We start from the raw sequence: 18,950 nt of genomic DNA, 5'->3' as shown, positions 1-18,950 counted from the left end.
CATCAAGCAAAGCGGTCGTCACGTTTCACTCTCGCTCGCTCTGGTAGCTAACGGATATTGGGCAACAGGCGAGTCTCCGGCGCCATAACTGGAACTATCTCACTACATCAGGCCAGAGGTCTGTGCGGTAAGGCACGGAGGTGGCACCCCCACCACTTACCTAGAGGCAGGAAGGCTAATCACCCACCAGTCTCGAAAATAAACCGATTAAAGAAACTGACACAAGGAAGAAACGGACTGATTCAAAAACAACGACGTTTGGCTTGAAACAACGGACTAAGATTGGCTTTTGGAATGTAAGGACGTTGGATGCTCATGGAAAACCCGAACAGGCTTGTGCCGTATTTAAACAGTACAAACTCGAAATACTTGGGATTTCTGAAATGAGATGGAATGGATTTGGGGAACAGAAAACATCTACAGGAGAAACATTTCTCTTCTCGGGCCGACCTGAAGGGGCGGGTCATCACGAAGGAGTCGGTTTGCTGTTGAGCTCCAAAGCAAAAGGAAGCCTTATAAGCTGGGAACCTATTTCAGAGCGTATTTTGAAAGCACGATTCAAAGGGAGAGCCCGAAACATCACTATAATCCAAGTTTATGCACCTACTGAAGAATCTGAACTGGCAAAGAAAGATAACTTCTACAATCAGTTAAATAGTGTCATAAGTAAAGTGCAAAAGGGGGACATACTGATGCTAATGGGAGACCTAAATGCGAAAGTGGGTAGCGATAACAGCAATCTGGAACATGTCATGGGAAAGCATGGTCTCGGGGTGAGGAACGATAACGGTGATAGGTTCGTGGAAGTATGCTCGGAACATAGCCTGGTTATTGGCGGAACCCTCTTCCCACATAAAACCATCCACAAAATTACCTGGTTTTCCAATGATGGACGCACACGTAACCAGATTGATCACTTGGCAATCAGCCGAAAATGGAGATCATCTCTACTTGATGTGCGAAGTAAAACTGGAGCTGATATTGGTAGCGATCACCACCTCGTCGTTGCAGATGTCAGGATTAAAATTGCACGCATTCCTAGCAGTACAAAATCTAACAAGCGTAACTACGACATCTCTAAACTGCAGATCCCCGAATACGCATCTGAATTCCGGCGCAATCTCTACCAACGACTAGAAGAGACAAAGAACCCAAACTTAAACAGGGAGAAGTCAATTGATGGTCAATGGGAGGCTTTTAAAAAGGCCTACAGCATAGCGGCAAAAGAAGTTCTTGGGTTCCGTAAACATGCTGAAAAGGCATGGATAACACCAAGGACTTGGGCACTGGTGGAAGAAAGGCGCAATGCAAAGATAAGGATTGCAACAGAGCAAACCCAAGAAACACTTTCACAGTATAATGCCCTGTGCAAAGATGTAAACAGAGCCATGCGGCGGGATTACAGAAGCTGGGCAAACTCCTTAGCGGATGAAGCCGAAAGTGCCGCCAAGAGGGGCAATTTCCGACAATTGTACAGTATAACCAAGAGGCTGTGCAATAAACAGCCCCCCTGTACACAGCCTGTCAAAAACACAGATGGAAAGCTGCTGGTCACGGAGGAAGAACAATTACAAAGATGGAGAGAACACTTCAGCTCCGTACTCAACAGACCATTTACCACCAGTAGTGAGTACCCGGAGAACTTTTGGCAAGGCTTCCCAGAACGGACTATCGATGGCATTAGTGCCGAACCACCGTCCGTTGAGGAGATTGTAAGGGCTGTAAGGGAGTTAAAGAACAACAAAGCACCGGGATCCGATAACATACCCGCCGAACTTTTGAAAACCGACCCAACTGCAGCTGCGCACTTCCTCCAACCACTACTAAATGATGTGTGGCAGCAAGAACACCTACCAGCTGATTGGAAAGAAGGCCTCCTCATAAAATTACCGAAAAAAGGTAACCGCACAGATTGCAACAATTGGAGAGGGATCACACTCCTCAGTACAGTAAGCAAGGTGCTTTCGAAAATAATACTGTACCGTATCCAGGGTGCAATCGAAGACACAATCCGCGGAGAACAGGCTGGATTTCGTAGGGGAACATCATGTGTGGACCAAATAACTTCCCTCAGAATTATTGTTGAGGAATCTGTCGAGTGGAGAAAGCCCTTATTCATGACTTTTGTCGACTTTGAAAAGGCATTCGATAGCATTAATAGACAATTTATTTGGGACGCACTTATGCACAAAGGAGTACCCGAAAAAATCGTTAACATCATAAAGGAGGCTTATGACGGGTTCAATTGCAGGGTCGTTCATAATGGCAAGCTCACAGAGCCATTCAATGTGACAACCGGAGTCAGACAGGGATGCTTGCTGTCCCCGCTTATCTTTATAGTGGTCATGGATGCAATCATGCTGAAAATCACCCACGAGAAAAATAGAGGGATACCATGGACAGCGTCATCATCACTGGAAGACCTAGACTTCGCGGACGACATCTGCCTACTGAGTAACACCCATGATGATATGCAGCGCAAAATTACAGCCTTGGATAAAACCGCAAACATGGCTGGCCTCAAGATCAGTAGAAAAAAGACAGAAGAAATGCGCGTGTGCAGCGATAAAAACCCACCGCTCCTATTAAAAAACCACCGCATCACCCAGGCTGCCGATTTCTGCTATCTTGGAAGCATAATCACCCCTCAGGGAGGAACAGAACGGGATGTCGAAAGTCGCAACAACAAAGCAAGAGGAGCCTTCTCGCAGCTAAAAAGCCTATGGAGGTCGTCCAACATATCTCGTACCACGAAAATCCGCATCTTCAACACAAATGTGAAGACTGTGCTCCTATACGGATGCGAGACGTGGAAGGCCACTAAGGGCATATCACACAAACTCCAGGTCTTCGTCAACAACTGTCTACGAACCATCATACGTAGACACTGGCCGAACACCATCACCAATGTCGAGCTATGGAAGGTTACAAACCAAAAGCCTATAGACATAGACATCCAAGAGCGGAAATGGCGATGGCTGGGCCACACGCTGCGAAGACCTGATGACCATATCCCAAAAGTGGCCCTACAATGGAAACCCCAGGGCGGTTCAAGGCGACCCGGTCGACCAGCACATACTTGGAAGCGGTCCATATACAGCGAGGCCCAAGAGAAAGGGAAGTCGTGGCCAGAGCTCAACTTGCTGGCCCACGACAGAGAAGCATGGAAGCGCCTGGTGTCAGCCCCAGACTCCTCGGAGGAGTAACGGGATTAAAGAAGAGAAGAGAAGAAGAAGAAGACCCGTCCAATAATAAAATTATTTACTTGACTTAATTTTCCACAATAGACAAAACGGCATATAGGTCATGCGGCTTGAGAGTATCTCAATTTTCCATTCTCAATCAGAATGGTTGAAGAACCTAATCAAGCCATATCCGTCTAGGGGTAGAGTCAAAGACAAAGTATAAATTCACAAGCAATCGCTGTACCAAAGCGCCTGAATACATCCATCTATTCGCTCTCATTTAGTTACTAGAAACATGCACAGTGATGCCTAGGTGCACTTCAGTTAATCCTGTAATTGGAGGAAGCCTTTTAACTCAATTTCTTTGGAAGTGCTTTTTCATATGCTTCCATAGCTCCCTACCTCGTGAATCGGGCTATCGGTCTCTCAAAACATCCTTTCCCTAAACACCAAGTACCAAAACATCAGTTTCTTAATTAAATGATACGTTTCTTACAACATCCGTTTTTGAAAATTCAGTTCTCGAGACTTAGGTTTACAAATGATACTGTATCTTATGATAGTAATCAATAAAACACTGAACCGTCCGTCCGTCTGTCAGTACCTATGTCACAAGCAACGTTGGCAAAGTCGAACGCAAATATGTGGCTCAAGCGGGTCCTATACCTGCTGTGACTTCAGTAAAAAAGTTATAGTCATCAATGAGCCTTATGATTTTATAGAATACGGGTGTTATATGAAAATAATGTTTTGGTTTAGTAAAAAAGGATCATTTCGGAAACGGATAACCTGTTCAGTAGGGCGATCACGAAAAACAGCAGGGCGATCGCGAAAAACAGAGCTAACGTATAGAATCGAATGCGAGTGCGACAACTGTCAATTCGATAGGTAAAAAGTGTTCGAAAGTGCTGTCAAGTTGACACTAGTTTTTTTTTTTTTTTTTTTTTAAGAAATTGTTATCACTCCACAGACTTTATGTCCGTGCCTTTTGAAGAGTGGTAATTTTTATGAGATAGTTTTTAATTCTTTTATCTACTTTCTACTCGGTAAGGAAGTTTCATTTATATATAGGTATATATATTCTATCTTTTATATATATATTGTTCTTTTTTTTTTTTCTTTTTCCTTTTTCCCTTTTTTTTTCCACTGCTGGGGGAAAATCCACATGGACACCTGGTGTCGGGCGTTAACCGACTAAAAACCCCCAGCCGTGTAGGGCAAAACACCCAGTAACTGACCACCTTAAGGGAGTTGTTCCAGTAATTTGCCTGTAGCGGGCTCAATTCTTATCGCTTATTAAATCCGATTTTAGTTTTAAAAACTAGAATAACAGAGCTACATTCCTGAGTAAATAGCAAACATGTAGAAGTAACTCATTTTTTTATATATTTTTGCAAACAAAAAGTGGTGATTTTCCCAGTAACTGACCACCAAAATCTAGTAACTGACCACACTCGATGCCAGTAACTGACCACCAATTTAAAATGGTTTAAAAATGGAATTATCATTAAATCTTATTATTATTTATTTATTTGATTACTTCATGTAATAGTAACGATCCTCTGGTCTCTCTTAATGTGTGACACATCACTTTTGCTCAAGGTTTCTTAACTGAAAAGTGCATTAAATTAATTAATCAGCTTAATGCATAATTTAAATGATATTTTATCCGTATAATCAACCATTTATTTATTAAAAACACAAGTTTATGCATTTTTGTTAAATACCTACTAAAAACAAAGGAATAAACACACATGCACATAGTGAACACGCATTTTAAATTTACAGCTTTCAGGGAGATTAAGAGGCCCTAATGTAGTACCTTCAGATAAGTCATAGAAAGGGCGATTTTGTTTGTCCGGAACAAGCCAGGATCAGTGGGACAGGCCCATGAAGCATTCATGGTGCCAGAAACGAGCATTTTCTTAAATATAAAGTAGCGAATCCAAGCGCTAAAGCTTTTCTTTAATAGGTCTTTTCCATATTCGGTATCAACTGATGAGGAGGAGGAATCGTGGCGGATTGTATTGTCGGCCTGGGAAAACATAAATTCCCCGCCGCCGGAAAAGTAGGCTCTTTCCCCGCCGATCCTTTCAGGGATGTAGGACCAGAGACAGGTGGTTTTCATTTTTGCTGAAACCCCACCCAGAGACTTTCAGTGCGGCTTAAAGAGTCATTGAGGCTAGCCATTGTAATTATGACCGAATCAGATATTGGGGGTTTGTTTTTCAGGATACAAAGATGGATGCCTTGACGAACGGGATTTCAATGACTTTGTTGAGGATTCAACTAGAATATTTATGATGCTGTTGAAACGTGCTTCCGTAGGTAAGTATTTGGCCAAAGACAGGAGTAGTCATTTCTGCAAGTGGGACAGGGAATCTTTGCCTCGTTGAAGAGGCGTCACTGAAGCAGAACATCGGTGTACTTTCTGCATTTTCCGCTGCTGGACTAATGTGTCCGAAATGATGGTATAGCGTTGCCAGTGGATTCCGGATAGTTGTGGTATCGGTTCCAAATGGCTGGGGTGTTGGTCGTGGTAATAACTTATAGAAGAATGCCCCATTTCTTGTGTGTGTGAATTTTACCGTTCTGTTTGAAATCCGTTGGCCGTTCATAATGCCATTGAAGGGCGTGTTGGTGCACCAGCTGAGGGTGCTAGCATTGTAGTGATGCTATCTTTTTCCTATTTTGCTGAAGTCTTTGGACAAATGTAGAGGCGCTTTTCGTCGGTAATGTATATTCGGGTTGGGTCATTAATAGCGTCATTGAGGTCTTGTTCACCAAGTGCTTTTGTGCTCGGGGAACCAATTTCATATGGTACACAAGCGCTGGCATTGGTTACGTACGCCTTCAGCTGTTCTGAAGATAGCATTTGAGTATCTTTTCATAGAGTGAGATGGTGAAAGCCATTTTTCTCCTGGTCTTGCATTCTTGAAGGGACTGCTCCAAGGATTATCTTTAAGAAAAAATGGTGACATCTGTCTTTATCCTGGAGAATCCACATTATCCTAGGCTGATAGTATGCTCCACTAGCGTTTTTATCTTCCTTATCAGCTAATACCGAATCTGGAACAAACTTGGCTTTGTGTTTGAATTCCCTATATTTTAAAAGGTGCTTGCATGTCACCCTGAATTGTTTTGGAATGTCTTGTTGATCCTAGTTTATCTCAGACAAGTGGAATTGCCTTTTCTATTATTTTTTTTTGCTATTTTGGCGCTTCTTCATCTCGCTGAAAGCTGTAAAAATATGCCATATATAATAATACCAGTAACTGACCACCAATTTACCCAATAACTGACCACCTATGTCAGTAAATGGAAGGAGTGAAGTTAGAATGCTCATGTTTTGACACAAGAAAATGGCACATATGAGCTTTAATATTACGTTCTTATTTTGCCTAAATTCAGCTTCAACCAAAAATCCCAATAACCGACATAGGTGGTCAGTTATTGGAAAATCGCTGTTTTGTCGTCCAGTAACTGTCAACCCCTTTAAAAACAATCAAACGGGAAATAACAAGCTGAATCTTATCAAAAACGTAATCTTTATAATGAAATCTATATGGTATAATTTTTTCTTTCATTGATTTAAATTTTTTTAATGGTAAAATTTACGATCAAAAAATTCACTTACCTTAACAAATACGTTAGTCACAACTGCAATTTACTCGCTTCGCGCGCCAACTGAACTTTTTCGATCGCTCACTATCCATCTGTTGGCGGCTGGCAAAATCTTTTGTATCAGTAATGCTCTCAATGAACCACAAAATAGACTGGATGTTCACTAGATGGCCCTGCTTGGCTATATTTCTTATTTATTGGAGTTGAAGACGAAGGTGGTCAGTTACTGGCACATGGTCAGTTACTGGGTGTTTTACCCTATCTCATTATACAAGATTTTTTTTTTTTTTTTTTTTTTTCTTTTTTTTTTCCTTTTTTTTTAAATTAATGGTTTTCAGAGTCACACTTACATTAGTAATGGCAACAAACTTAACAAGGACAGGGCCAATGCCAGCTGTCTTCGGAGAACTTAGTAGACACCTGGCAATGGCTCGGCCCCTCAGTCGTTATAGGTCATGTTTTGCCTGATGTTAGTGTGTGACTCTGTTCTTAAAGATAACTTATTTTAATTGTTAGTTATGATGTAATAATCAATAGGTTAGTTATATAAATTATTTTCCCAATTTGACCTATATTTTGCGCTCTTAACCAAAATTATATTTTATGATTTATTCCGCCCCGTTTTGCCTTCTTAACATTTCCCCAGAAAGTGCAATGACCTCTTCGTCTCGATTCTTAACTGCCATTTTTAGATTGTACTCGAGGATGCGTTTCTTTGGCGCTGTTATTGCCGTTTTAGCGAGGTTGCCGATAGCGTCCTCGGTGTCATCCGCATAGTAGGTGCAGGCGGTGGTGTGCCTCGACAGCGCCACTACTGCGTGAGGTATGCTATCGTGCAACTTTATTTTATCTTTTGTTAGTTGAGTTGACACTAGTTGCACTCGCATTCGATTCTATATTTTTCCTGATCGCCCTGCTGAGCTAACATATAGAATCAAATGCGAGTGCGACTATTCGAAAGTGCTGTGAACAACAAAACGGCGGTGTATAGATTTGCGAAAGTTTGACAGCTATCATAAAATAGGTCATTCTCAGAATAATATTATGTACTCTGTGGTCATTCTATTCGAAAGGTAAAAAGTGTTCGAAAGTGCTGTCAAGTTGACAATAGTCGCACTCGCATTCGATTCTATACGTTAGCTCTGTTTTTCGTGATCGCCCTACTGAACACAATTGTAAAAATAACAATAAGGGTGGGTTGCACCATTTAACTTTAACTATTACAAACGTCAAATCCCTTGACGAGAGAGATCAATCTTCAAGAGATTTGACGTTTGTAATAGTTAAAGTTAAATGGTGCAACCCACCCTAAGTTTGACAGCTATAAAGCTAAAGGCTGTACGTAATAGTCAGTGAGAGTAGCATAGCATACTACGGAAAGACAGTATGACTGTGTTGGTGATTTTCCTAAGGAATATTTATAAAAAAATTAACGATAAACAGGTTGTTAGATACGTTATTTATGTGTCAAACACTGTGCTGTACTGTATTGTACCTACAAGTTGGCAAATCGTTTCGGTTCGGAGGACAATCTTACTACACATTACTACTACATTTTCCTTTCTTACATATATGTAGGTTAAAAGTTTTTTTTTGTGTTAAGGCTCGTTTACACAGTGCGAGCTGCTGCCTGGCCAGTAGACAGTTACTCGGTTTTTGTACTCGTACGCCAGTAGCTCGGCTCGCCTTTGCTGTCTACACGACACCCAGTCCCAGGCTGAGTCGAGTCGCGGCGTAGTACACAAAAAACACGGGTTCCACTCACAACTGTCCAGCTGGCACTGGCGAGCGAGCGACGGCAGAGCCGCTGTCATGGGCGAGTTGCTGCCGGGCGAGCAGGCGAGTAAAAACAAAAAATATTGAAGTAACTCGGATGCGAGCTACTGACCAACTCGCACGAACGAGTTACTCGTAAGTTACGTCCAAACAGTGCGAGTTACTGCAGTGCAGCTACTCGGAAAGCTGACTCGTACGCTAGCTCGCACTGTGTAAACTAGCCATTAGTTCTGATAGGTTGTAAGTAGTGTTGCCACGAATAGTGATTTGGCCGAATACCGAATACCGAATATTCGGCCGGCGTGCTCAGCCGAATACCGAATATTCGGCCACCGAATATTCGGCAGGTGATCCAGTATAATTCAATAAGTTGAAGTTTTATTTAAAGAGTGTTTTTTTTAAGATTACGGCAGATCCGTACAACTGTCGGTCAACCAACTCGAATCAGTAGCCAAACCTCTTATATTTTGTTAAAAAATACTTGTGTCTCACTAGCAGGTATTGTATGTATATAACAAATGCCGAAAAACTTGTCTTTATTCATCACAATTTGCCTTTAATTAATTTAAATATCTTAAATACTGATGTTGTATTCAGGTTTTTGCAATTAATGATTGTTTGATAGTTCAATGTTTCGATTATTTATTTTATTTTAATTATCTTTTGTAAGATATTTGCTACTTTTTTAAGTATTCGGTATTCGGCCGAATACTACTTACTATTCGGCCGAATACCGAATACTGAAAAAACTGGCCGAATAGGCCGAATACCGAATACTTGCCGAATATTCGTGGCATCTCTAGTTGTAAGTGGTTTCATGATCAGATCTGAACCTTTTATTATTTTTATTTACGTTAATTAACCTACAAAAACCTGTATGTATCAATATACTCTTAGGATGGGGTAGGCGTAAGTATGGTAAATACCGTAAAAAAACTAAATGTTTTACTGCAATAATAAATAATTTATTTTTGGTCTTCAACTAATAATCATTGTAAACAGTCATCTTCATGTCAGCTTTTCAAATCATCGCAGGTAGTAAGCAGCATAGGGAGACGCGTAGTACGGGGAGTAGGCGAGGGGCGCGGTGTAAGCAGCGGAGTAGGCGACGGGGGCGGTGTAGGCGGCGGAGTAGGCGACGGGCGCGGTGTAGGCGGCCGTGTAGGCTACAGGCGCGATGAGGGATGGGTCAGCCTTGGGGTCAGCCTTAGGGTCGGCCTTGGGACTAGGGTTGGCGGCGCACATGGCCACAAAGCAAGCGAAGATGAACTGTTGAGAAACAAGAATAATTAGTAATTTTCTAGGATTGCGGTCTTCCGTTGCAACTAAAATTGAAATTGGGTACAGCAGCGTGAAAAGTGTAAATAAATATGTAGCAAAACGTCTTACGTCAAACGTTTATTTAGTTTTGACCACTATGGTTAAATATCGTGTATAACCGTATAACGATGACTGCTATAGTCCAGTACATTGACACAATTATTCGAATTTATAACACCACTTACCAGTTTGAACATTTTGTTGGTTGAGGTTTTGTCGTTGAGCTGCTATAGAGCTGAATGATACTTCAGAGCTGGCCCTCCGATACTTTATACTCGCATTTGGAGGTTAATAGCAAGCATCTTTGAGTCACTGGGACGTGCAATGATAACTAATTTACCCACCGCGGACCGTACTATTAATTTATTCATCCAAAGAAAGGAAAATGTGGTACTCTGACCCTGTTCAATTCTGAACTAGGTACTTACGTATAGGACAGTTAGCTACCCAAATCTAGAAGATTGTACTCCGACCCCGAAACGATTTGCCAACTTGTAAGTACAATACAGTATATGAGCGTATCTTAGTGTATTTAACACGGCTTTTTGTTATTCATAACAGATTTTTTAAACCATTATGTAACCTAGTACGTTTATAAAGTGTATAAAAAATGTGGGTGAGGAATGTATAGCTGTTATCAGCTCAATTACCTTCTAAAGTTAATATGAGCTACAACAGCCAGGAGATTTGATAATAAGTTACCCCGGGACTCTGGGACTAGGCATAGTACATAGGGTGATGCAGGGTAGTTACATGGCGGATATGAGCCATGGAGGTACTTACTTTGTTTTCAAAGCCTATGGAGGTGATTCAACTGGTCCCATGTGCATTTGGGAGCGGCTGTCAACCAAATTACGAAAACAACAGAAACAAGATGTCGTTAGTTGCATCAGTCTGCATTCTCAAAACTATGAATAATAACACATAATCTGTCTAGACTGGACCAACCGTATAAAACGGCATAAGTATATAATTTACAAAAGGATATTTAAATCTGCTCAAGCCTCTGACTGGTTATAAATGTGACCTCTAGTCTATTTTGTGCACCTTATGAACCAGAACTTAATCCAGCAAGACTAAACCTCTGTGAAATAATTTGGTTCTGGATGTTAGTTCTAAATTGAATGGTTTCCTTTAGATCAACGTACCTGTTGTGGGATTAATGTCTGCATATTTTTTTGTGAAATATGATCGTAGGAATAAACAGTATTACCGCAATGTCACCGTCATGTTAAAGATTATCGAATAAAATTCTTATTAATTAGTACTTGTAGATACACTACATTAATAATATTTACTCTTGTAAAATTACCCAGGTATACGATATATTTTAATATTCCGTACACACAATTAACAAAAGAATCTTCTAATTGCACAGTTACGTCCTCCAAATTTGGGTATAAAGTGTCCATGTCTGTAAATTTCAATATTCAGTTTCAGTAGTGTCGTGGCCGCGGAACAACAACTTAAATTTCTATCCAAAATGTTTAAACTTGTAAGTAAAATTCATACTTGAACGCTTCACTCACAGTTTTTTCTTTACTGAATATAAAATTTATTTTAATTCATTCATTTTAATCGCATATTTCTCACCTAAGTTCTTAAACTTGGAGAGATATATTCAACATACAACAGTTTGTCGGTAACACATAAAAAATATATATTTTTTAATACGAACCGACCGAATGGCGTAGTGGTTAGTGACCCTGACTACTGAGCCGATGGTCCCGGGTTCGATTCCCGGCTGGGGCAGATATTTGTTTAAACACAGATATTTGTTCTCGGGTCTTGGATGTGCCCGTAAAAAAATGGCAATAGGCCCGCCCCCTATTACATTGGGACTAACATAACACTCTGGCGAAAAGTGGGTGCAGCAATGCACCTCTGCCTACCCCGCAAGGGAGTACATTGGTACAAGGCGTGAGTGTGTGTGTTTTTTTTTTTTTTAATATTTTTAATGCATGGTGACCCGAGCCTCATCTAGTGATTTTATTGAGTGTAATGTTACTATATTATAGATACGCCCTGAACAGTCAGTTTTTTACTCTCATTGGTTAATCCTTTCTCTAGCATTACAATTACAAACTGTAGTGGTCGATGCCAAGAAGATATTGTAACCAAGATCTATGTTGTTACAGTGTGTCCTCTCCTGCCTGCTGGCCGTAGCCGCCGCTAAGCCGAGCCCAGCCATCGTGTACACCTACTCCGGCAACGCAGCCGTGGGCCCCGTCGTGGCCCCCGCCGTGGCCCCCGTGGCCCCCGTGGCCCCCGTCGCCGCCCCTGTCGCTCCCGTCGTCCCGGCACAACTCACTTACTCCAGAAGCTTACTGTACCCCGGCGGGTACCCTACGCCGCTAGCGTACGCGGGCTACCCCGGTCCGCTAGCGTTATCCGAAACGTACCCGGCCGCCTCGACCTACGCTGCTGGATACCCTGCCGCCTACTCCAGCTCATTCCTGAACGGCCCCTACAACGTCCCCTACGCATCGCCGTACACGTCTGCGTTTTACGTCCGTTGAAGTCAATCTGTCTGATGTAATAAATTATGTTTCTATTTGAATATTTGAGCTTTTATTGTTGCGCTATAAAAGTTGGTGTAAATTGACACTAAGCAATTGCCATAAATTTACATTATTTGTTGGTAGGTATTTATATGTAATCGAATATACTGGTTGAATCGTCTCCACTTTTTGTATGTTTTAGTTTGTTGATGCGCTCGAATGTTTTATGATGTTAAAAAATAAAACTCATTTTAAAAGATAAGGATTTGATTTTGTAGTTATTTAAAATAAATTTGACTAACCCACTGATAAGAAACAAAGAGGATATTGAGTTTTTAGTGATAGATAAGTTTGAAATAGATACTTCATGATGCAAATTAAAGTTACCACATGCCGTAAGTTAGACCCCTTTTAAAATACCATTAAATCACCAGAACTCTTATAATTTGAAACTGGCTTGAAAGTTACGATTCTCTACGATCGAACGGAAAAAAGGAACAATAACATATTAGATGGGGTGAAGGAACCCATTTTGGTTTTTAAATGTTACGCCAAAAATAAAAGTAACCGATAGTTACAGGTTGTATATATTTTTTTCATTTACATATTGTTATAGTTATATAACCTACCTTAATTTTTATCATTGCTTCTCGAAGGTATGAAAGTTTTTTTTTGATATTTCGCGTTATAGTTAACTAATCAGTGTTCGTAAATCACAACATTTCTAGATGGACCTACGTCTTCTTGACCTACACAGCATAATACCTATGGAATTTCATAAAAAAACATACTTATAAAATATGTAGGCACACTAGGCACGTACAAAGCAAATATTAAACAACAAAAAGTTAAAATATATTTTATTTGCTCTACCTAAATACTTTTAACGATACAAAGTCATAATTTATAACTTACAAAGGTTTTGTTTGGCAAAACATACGCCAATACGCCATTATATCTACTATATTACAATAAAGACACTACTTAGATACGTTAGCGTCCACTGTACGAATGCTTACTTAGAGTCCGTCACGGTCAACAATAGCAAAAATTTAATTTGCTACCTATGTCAAAAGACTGAATTTGAATAGATTCAATGTTATGCAATATCCCCTTTGTTCGATAATGTTACAAATACACAATATCTACCAAGAAAAAAAAACATTAACTTTAAGTTAAAGTGGTACCTAATGGCATAGACTAACACACTAATATTAGTCTATCTATTCTAATGATCTGGTAACAGTGGCCATACTCTACCGATCAGTCCTTTGGGGTCGAAGAATACCTATGATGAAGACGAGCCGGCAAACCTAGCATTGGACGCCCTCCAGGCTTCCTATAGCCCGCTGGATCAATGAATTTAGACATAGTAACGTCATAGTTATCAGATAAGTAGTATATATCCTTCTCATGAAAATAGGAAGGTAAAGGAGTAGGTAATGCAGCTATGCCTATTCCGTAACTATTGTAGAGCAGCATATTAAAGTGTTAAAATTGTAACTATACACATTATAGGTGTATGACTATTTAACCGTGTATTTTAATAGAAATAATGATCACTTCGGTAATCGTTTGTCTTTCTTTGAAAATTAGTGTTAAATTTAAAATCTGTAAAAACTTCTCTCTCGTATTTACAAAGGTGTTCATGATGATTAATTTGCTTAAATCAACAAATTCAACCGATAATTTTGTTATAACAGCCGGTTTTAATTATTTCTAATTAATAAACATGATTTATTTAGGCAAAGTTAAATGCAACCAAAACTTTAAAATTATGTTTGAACAGGAGGCACATAGATTATAATTTTATATTTTCTATAATTATAAAATTCTTGTCTTAAAATGTGTCTACATAGGTAGGAACTTTATTATTACTTAACTCACTTCTTCAAATGCATGCAATATTTGTCTCCCTGTCTTACGCAAGTCGAAGATATTCTTGTAAGTTCAAGTAATCTTCCACATACCTACTGTATATAGCCAGTAGCCAACTGTTAATAACTCAACGTCATGGTCTTATTAATCATAAAAGAGACGTGTGCTTTTCATGATCAACCTGCGCAAGTTCAAATTGCACCATAGTCTGTGCTTGAGATGTTCTAGATATAATGCGTCCAGTTTAAATTGGCGCATTGACCTCCAAGCTGTGGTAATGCTGGCCACTGTGACAATTGGAAGCGCAGGCACGCGCCCGCTGACCTCTGATGCAACTGGAGTACCTGACTCGAATGCGTATGCGCACAGTGGACGGTGTTTGCAGGACGGTGACATTTTGTCAGAGGTAAGGATTTTTTTATGAAAAGAACATAAAATTTCCTCAACATCACTGACTGTTATAATAATTTGTGGTGCAATACGCTGCATTCATGTGGAATTGAATCGTCCAATCTTCACAATTCACCTACTGTGCCTGAAATTACAATTTCGTTTTATGAAACGACAACGCGTGGTAAAGATGTAGGGTTCGATGGGACTATGTGATGAAAGTGATGACTAATGACGTAAAGAGCAAAGAAGTGCCTTTGCAGATAAGCATATTTTATTAATTGTGAGGATTGGGAAAGGGATTATGGGTCGTGAGCCGTACGTTGTTAATAGTTTGTGGCTGAGGAATCTAAAGCAAACATTAATAAATGAATCAAAAAACTGGTCCTTTCTTGCATGAAATTTTGTTGATGTTTATCTTGAATTCGGAGTGTAATTTGTTTAGCAAGCAGCTCCAGGCATTGCCTCGAAACATATTTCCCAGGTCAGTATTTAAGCGTCCAGCTTCGATCCTGGGTCATCAGTTCACTCGAGAACGACACTAACACACCATCATGTTCAAGCTGGTAATTTACTTATCATTTATTAAAATTTCAATCAAGTTTTTGTAACCATTTAGATACTAAGTAATATTTTTTTTTGTTATGCGTTAACACCTGTCTGTTTCTTGATTGGTTTTTGTATTCAAAATAAAAACCAAAACAATTTGCTATAAATAATTGAAATCGAATTCGTATGTCACTGACTTTATGTTAAGATACGATAATGATTACTATAATCCTAATTTATGACATCCTTTCTGATCCGAATACATAATTGAAACATAATAGACTTGTTTTGTATAGTCCGCTTTATAAATACAACATTTAAATCAGATACAAATCCAAGGATATATTTTTTAAATTCTTCAATTCTTATTTCAGATTGTTTCCTTCACCGTGCTGGCCGTGGCAGCCGCCAAGCCTGGAATCCACTCGGTGGCATACCCCGCGGTTGCTGCTGCCTACACCGCGCCGGTAGCTGCCGCCTACCCGTATGCTGCTGCCTACACCGCCGCCTACACAGCGCCAGTGGCAGCCGCCTACACCGCTCCAGTAGCAGCAGCTTACACCGCCCCGGTGGCAGCAGCCTACACTGCACCAGTAGCCTACAGCAGCCCAGTGGCCACGTCATACTCGTCTAGAGTGGACACGTACGGCTCAGCTCCCATCGTGGCAGCGGCATACACGGCCCCAGTCGCTGCTTACACCGCCCCCGTCTTGCTGAAGAAGTGAATTATGAACGACTGATTACGAAAACTGATGATATTAGTTACGTAAGAAATAAATGACGCTTTGCACACAATACATATTATGTATTCTATTAGTTATGGGTAATGAAAATTGAAAATTCAAAGAAGTTTCAGTTTCCATCCGTGTCTGTCGGAAGCTCTCTGCTGTCGACAGATAGCATGGATAAGTGGTGTGTTTGCCCTCTGCCCTACCGACGAGTCAAATGAACCACCGAGAAAAAGAAAATTATGATAAAAGTAGGTAGGTAAGTCATGAAGTAAGTGGTTAGTACTTATCGCAAAAATACACTTTGTGTAGGAGGACTGAATAACATGATCCGGTTGCAGATTGCAGCTTAGTTTGGAGCACGCTGTTACGCAGATAGAATCTACTAAATATTTTATAAAGAAGCTCAATTTCCAGGTAAGGCACTAGACAATGCATTAGACACTGACGTCAGACGCAACAACAAAACGCATCTATTTTTGTATCGCCCAGACTCACAGTCATTAAACTAACATGTAAAATGTTACTATTCGGATACTAACTACAATTTCGAGTACAATAACAATAATGAATATTAAAAATATAACTTAAGGTTATATAGTATAGGTAAATTATTAATCGGGAAAATAAAAATACTAAGGTACTTACTTACATTATTTTTATACTCAGTACGAATTTGAATTGAGGAATGTAGCAAAATAAAATGATAAAATTGGAATAAATTATGTACACGATAATTAGACGTGTCCGGCTTAAGAGAATCATCTCACTATTACGTAATCGCATGGAACCTGAATATATTAGAAAAAACATTCTGGCGGAGCCAGATCGATATAAACAAGTCCTATAAATCCAAAAACACGCATACATTAAGACATTTTTTACTTTTTTGCAACTCTCTTGATACGAATATATTCAAAATATTTTAGGACTTGTTAGTATTCTGTATCGAATCTACAAAATAACCTCTATCAGATGGAGCCATAAACGGCCAGTTTCAATCATCTATCATATGCGGTATAAGGTCTAATTTGGGTCTAATCGATAGATGGGCAATGAAAGTGGCAGTTAGATCCCTGCCTGCCTCACTAGGACGCCCGCCTTGGCGACGTCACCAGGGCTCCTCGTGCCCGGGATACAACAGGAGGCTAGTTTTTCATGCTAGGATATTAAAAGTTAGCAAGCCTGCTTTTTTATAAATGGAGATGCAAAGCCATTGCTAGGTTACTAACGCTAGCTAGCCATCCTACTTTGAAAAACTCTTTTGTATCTCGGGATTTATTTGCAAAAACCTGTAAGGGTTGCCACTTAAATAATTTCCGTCTAAATAGAAAACCATAAACAGATAACAATAGAATATAAGCAATTAAGCAGTCCATATAAAGAGTACGTACAGTGTACGATAATCGGCGGACGTGTTTAAATGAAAGCGTAAGTACAAGTTCAAGGTCAGATGGCCTTGACGGATGGTGGACAACCGACGCGACGGTGTTTGTTATTGCTACATATACCTATGTAGGTTACACATAAGTAACGCATGTAGTTCTTTTTAACACTCCTGTAACACCAAATAATAATAAAAGTAACTAGGTACATTTATCTTTACAGTCAATCGTAAAATGATCTTATATTTAGTTTTAAAATTTTGCATGACAAATTACAACGGCTCGGAATTTTTGATTCGCTGTTGTACGTAAGTACCTACAAAATAATTCTGAGGAAGAAATTGAACGAGACATAAAATATGTAGGTAGTACTAACTCATGGTTCTTACTTACTAATCAATTTAAGTTAAGTGAACCTACCTATACATAATATGTGTGTATATGTCGCAGGCATCTGGTTTAATCTCCTTTTTGATTGAACCGCTAGCCCGTTCATTGGATGACGCTATTTAGTTGTATGACTAGGCCGAACGTTGATTGTACAAGCGTCACAAAACGTCCAACTAGTTAGCGAACTTAAAATCAGTCAGGTGGTGAATAAAACAAATATGGCGTCTAACAGCGAACAGCTGACACAAATAGCACTTGTATTGTTATTTTTTGCAAATAAATTAGCTTTAAAGTGCTATATTTATGTTAAAATAGTGTGACAATATGGATTTACCTATTATTACACGGCCGGCGGATAGTTTCAAAGAAAAAAATATGCTGAAACTGGATAATTATGTACAACAATATCAAGGTACGTTTATTGTTATTGTTTAGTTAATTTGTGAGATGAGAGCTTTGTAACATAGTATTTTTGTTGACTCTTGTCTGGTCATGTTCATCCTTACCAGACATTACAAAGTTGCTATACTATATCCCATTTAACGACTTCGCTGAATAACGTTCAGTCAAGACGTTGGACGTTACAGTCAACCACTTGACGAGTTGTTCTTTAGTCATTCAACTGAGTAGCGTCATCCAATGAACGGGCTAGCGGTTCAATCAAACAGGAGATTAAACCAGATGCCTGCGACATATACATAGAGAGGTATAAGTCAGTATTTACTTAATTATGTTTACAAAACAATGTGTTTCTATTTTTCTATGTTATAGAGGTGGTTGTATAGATAGACTATAGAATAGACGCACTTAAACAAAGAATGCAAATTCATCGATTCCTAATCTGTCGTGTATCGTCAGTCGATGTCGTAATGTCAGAAGTTTCTAGGTTCGACGACAGTGGGGCCAGGGATTGCCAAGAATGTCCTCTTGAAACAATGCCACTAATATACAGGGTGATAAAAAATAAAAACATCTAAGAAACAAGCTACAATTATGAATAAATTTTCTTTGAAAGCTACAAGTCATCTGGGACATAATGAAAGTATAAGGCTTGCTGTACACATGGATAAATAATTAAGTACCTTCAATAGATTCGGCATTTTCATTAGAATCTAGAAGCTATTACACATATCTAAGACAATTTCATGTGTGACAATGCAAAATTAACAGTGTCACGCGCTGGTTTATTTATTTTTATTTATTATGGGAAATTATTTTCCACTA

The 18,950-nt window shown here is 39.6% G+C and overlaps 3 protein-coding genes across 3 annotated transcripts; 2 read left to right on the top strand and 1 right to left on the bottom strand.

Moving 5' to 3' along the window:
* Positions 1-9,533: 9,533 nt before the first annotated feature.
* On the bottom strand, positions 9,534-10,249 carry LOC125488530. Its single transcript, XM_011566922.3, has 2 exons — positions 10,091-10,249; positions 9,534-9,854 (listed from the first exon to the last, which is right to left on the bottom strand). Exons 1-2 carry the CDS (start codon positions 10,100-10,102, stop codon positions 9,612-9,614), a joined length of 255 nt encoding a protein of 84 aa, XP_011565224.2. The 5' UTR covers positions 10,103-10,249; the 3' UTR covers positions 9,534-9,611.
* Positions 10,250-11,243: 994 nt separating this feature from the next.
* LOC105395016 (galectin-3-like) lies at positions 11,244-12,465 on the top strand. The gene is made up of 2 exons (XM_038114678.2): positions 11,244-11,400; positions 12,044-12,465. The coding sequence occupies exons 1-2, from the start codon at positions 11,389-11,391 to the stop codon at positions 12,422-12,424; spliced, it is 393 nt and encodes a 130-aa protein (XP_037970606.2). The 5' UTR covers positions 11,244-11,388; the 3' UTR covers positions 12,425-12,465.
* A 2,690-nt stretch (positions 12,466-15,155) lies between these two features.
* LOC119693955 (vitelline membrane protein Vm26Ab-like) lies at positions 15,156-16,017 on the top strand. The gene is made up of 2 exons (XM_038119016.2): positions 15,156-15,240; positions 15,598-16,017. Exons 1-2 carry the CDS (start codon positions 15,229-15,231, stop codon positions 15,946-15,948), a joined length of 363 nt encoding a protein of 120 aa, XP_037974944.2. The 5' UTR covers positions 15,156-15,228; the 3' UTR covers positions 15,949-16,017.
* The last annotated feature ends 2,933 nt before the right edge of the window (positions 16,018-18,950 follow it).

Source organism: Plutella xylostella, chromosome 29 (genome assembly GCF_932276165.1).
Source record: "Plutella xylostella chromosome 29, ilPluXylo3.1, whole genome shotgun sequence".
NCBI classification, from domain to species: domain Eukaryota; kingdom Metazoa; phylum Arthropoda; class Insecta; order Lepidoptera; family Plutellidae; genus Plutella; species Plutella xylostella.
This window is presented reverse-complemented; position numbering and strand designations above follow the sequence as displayed.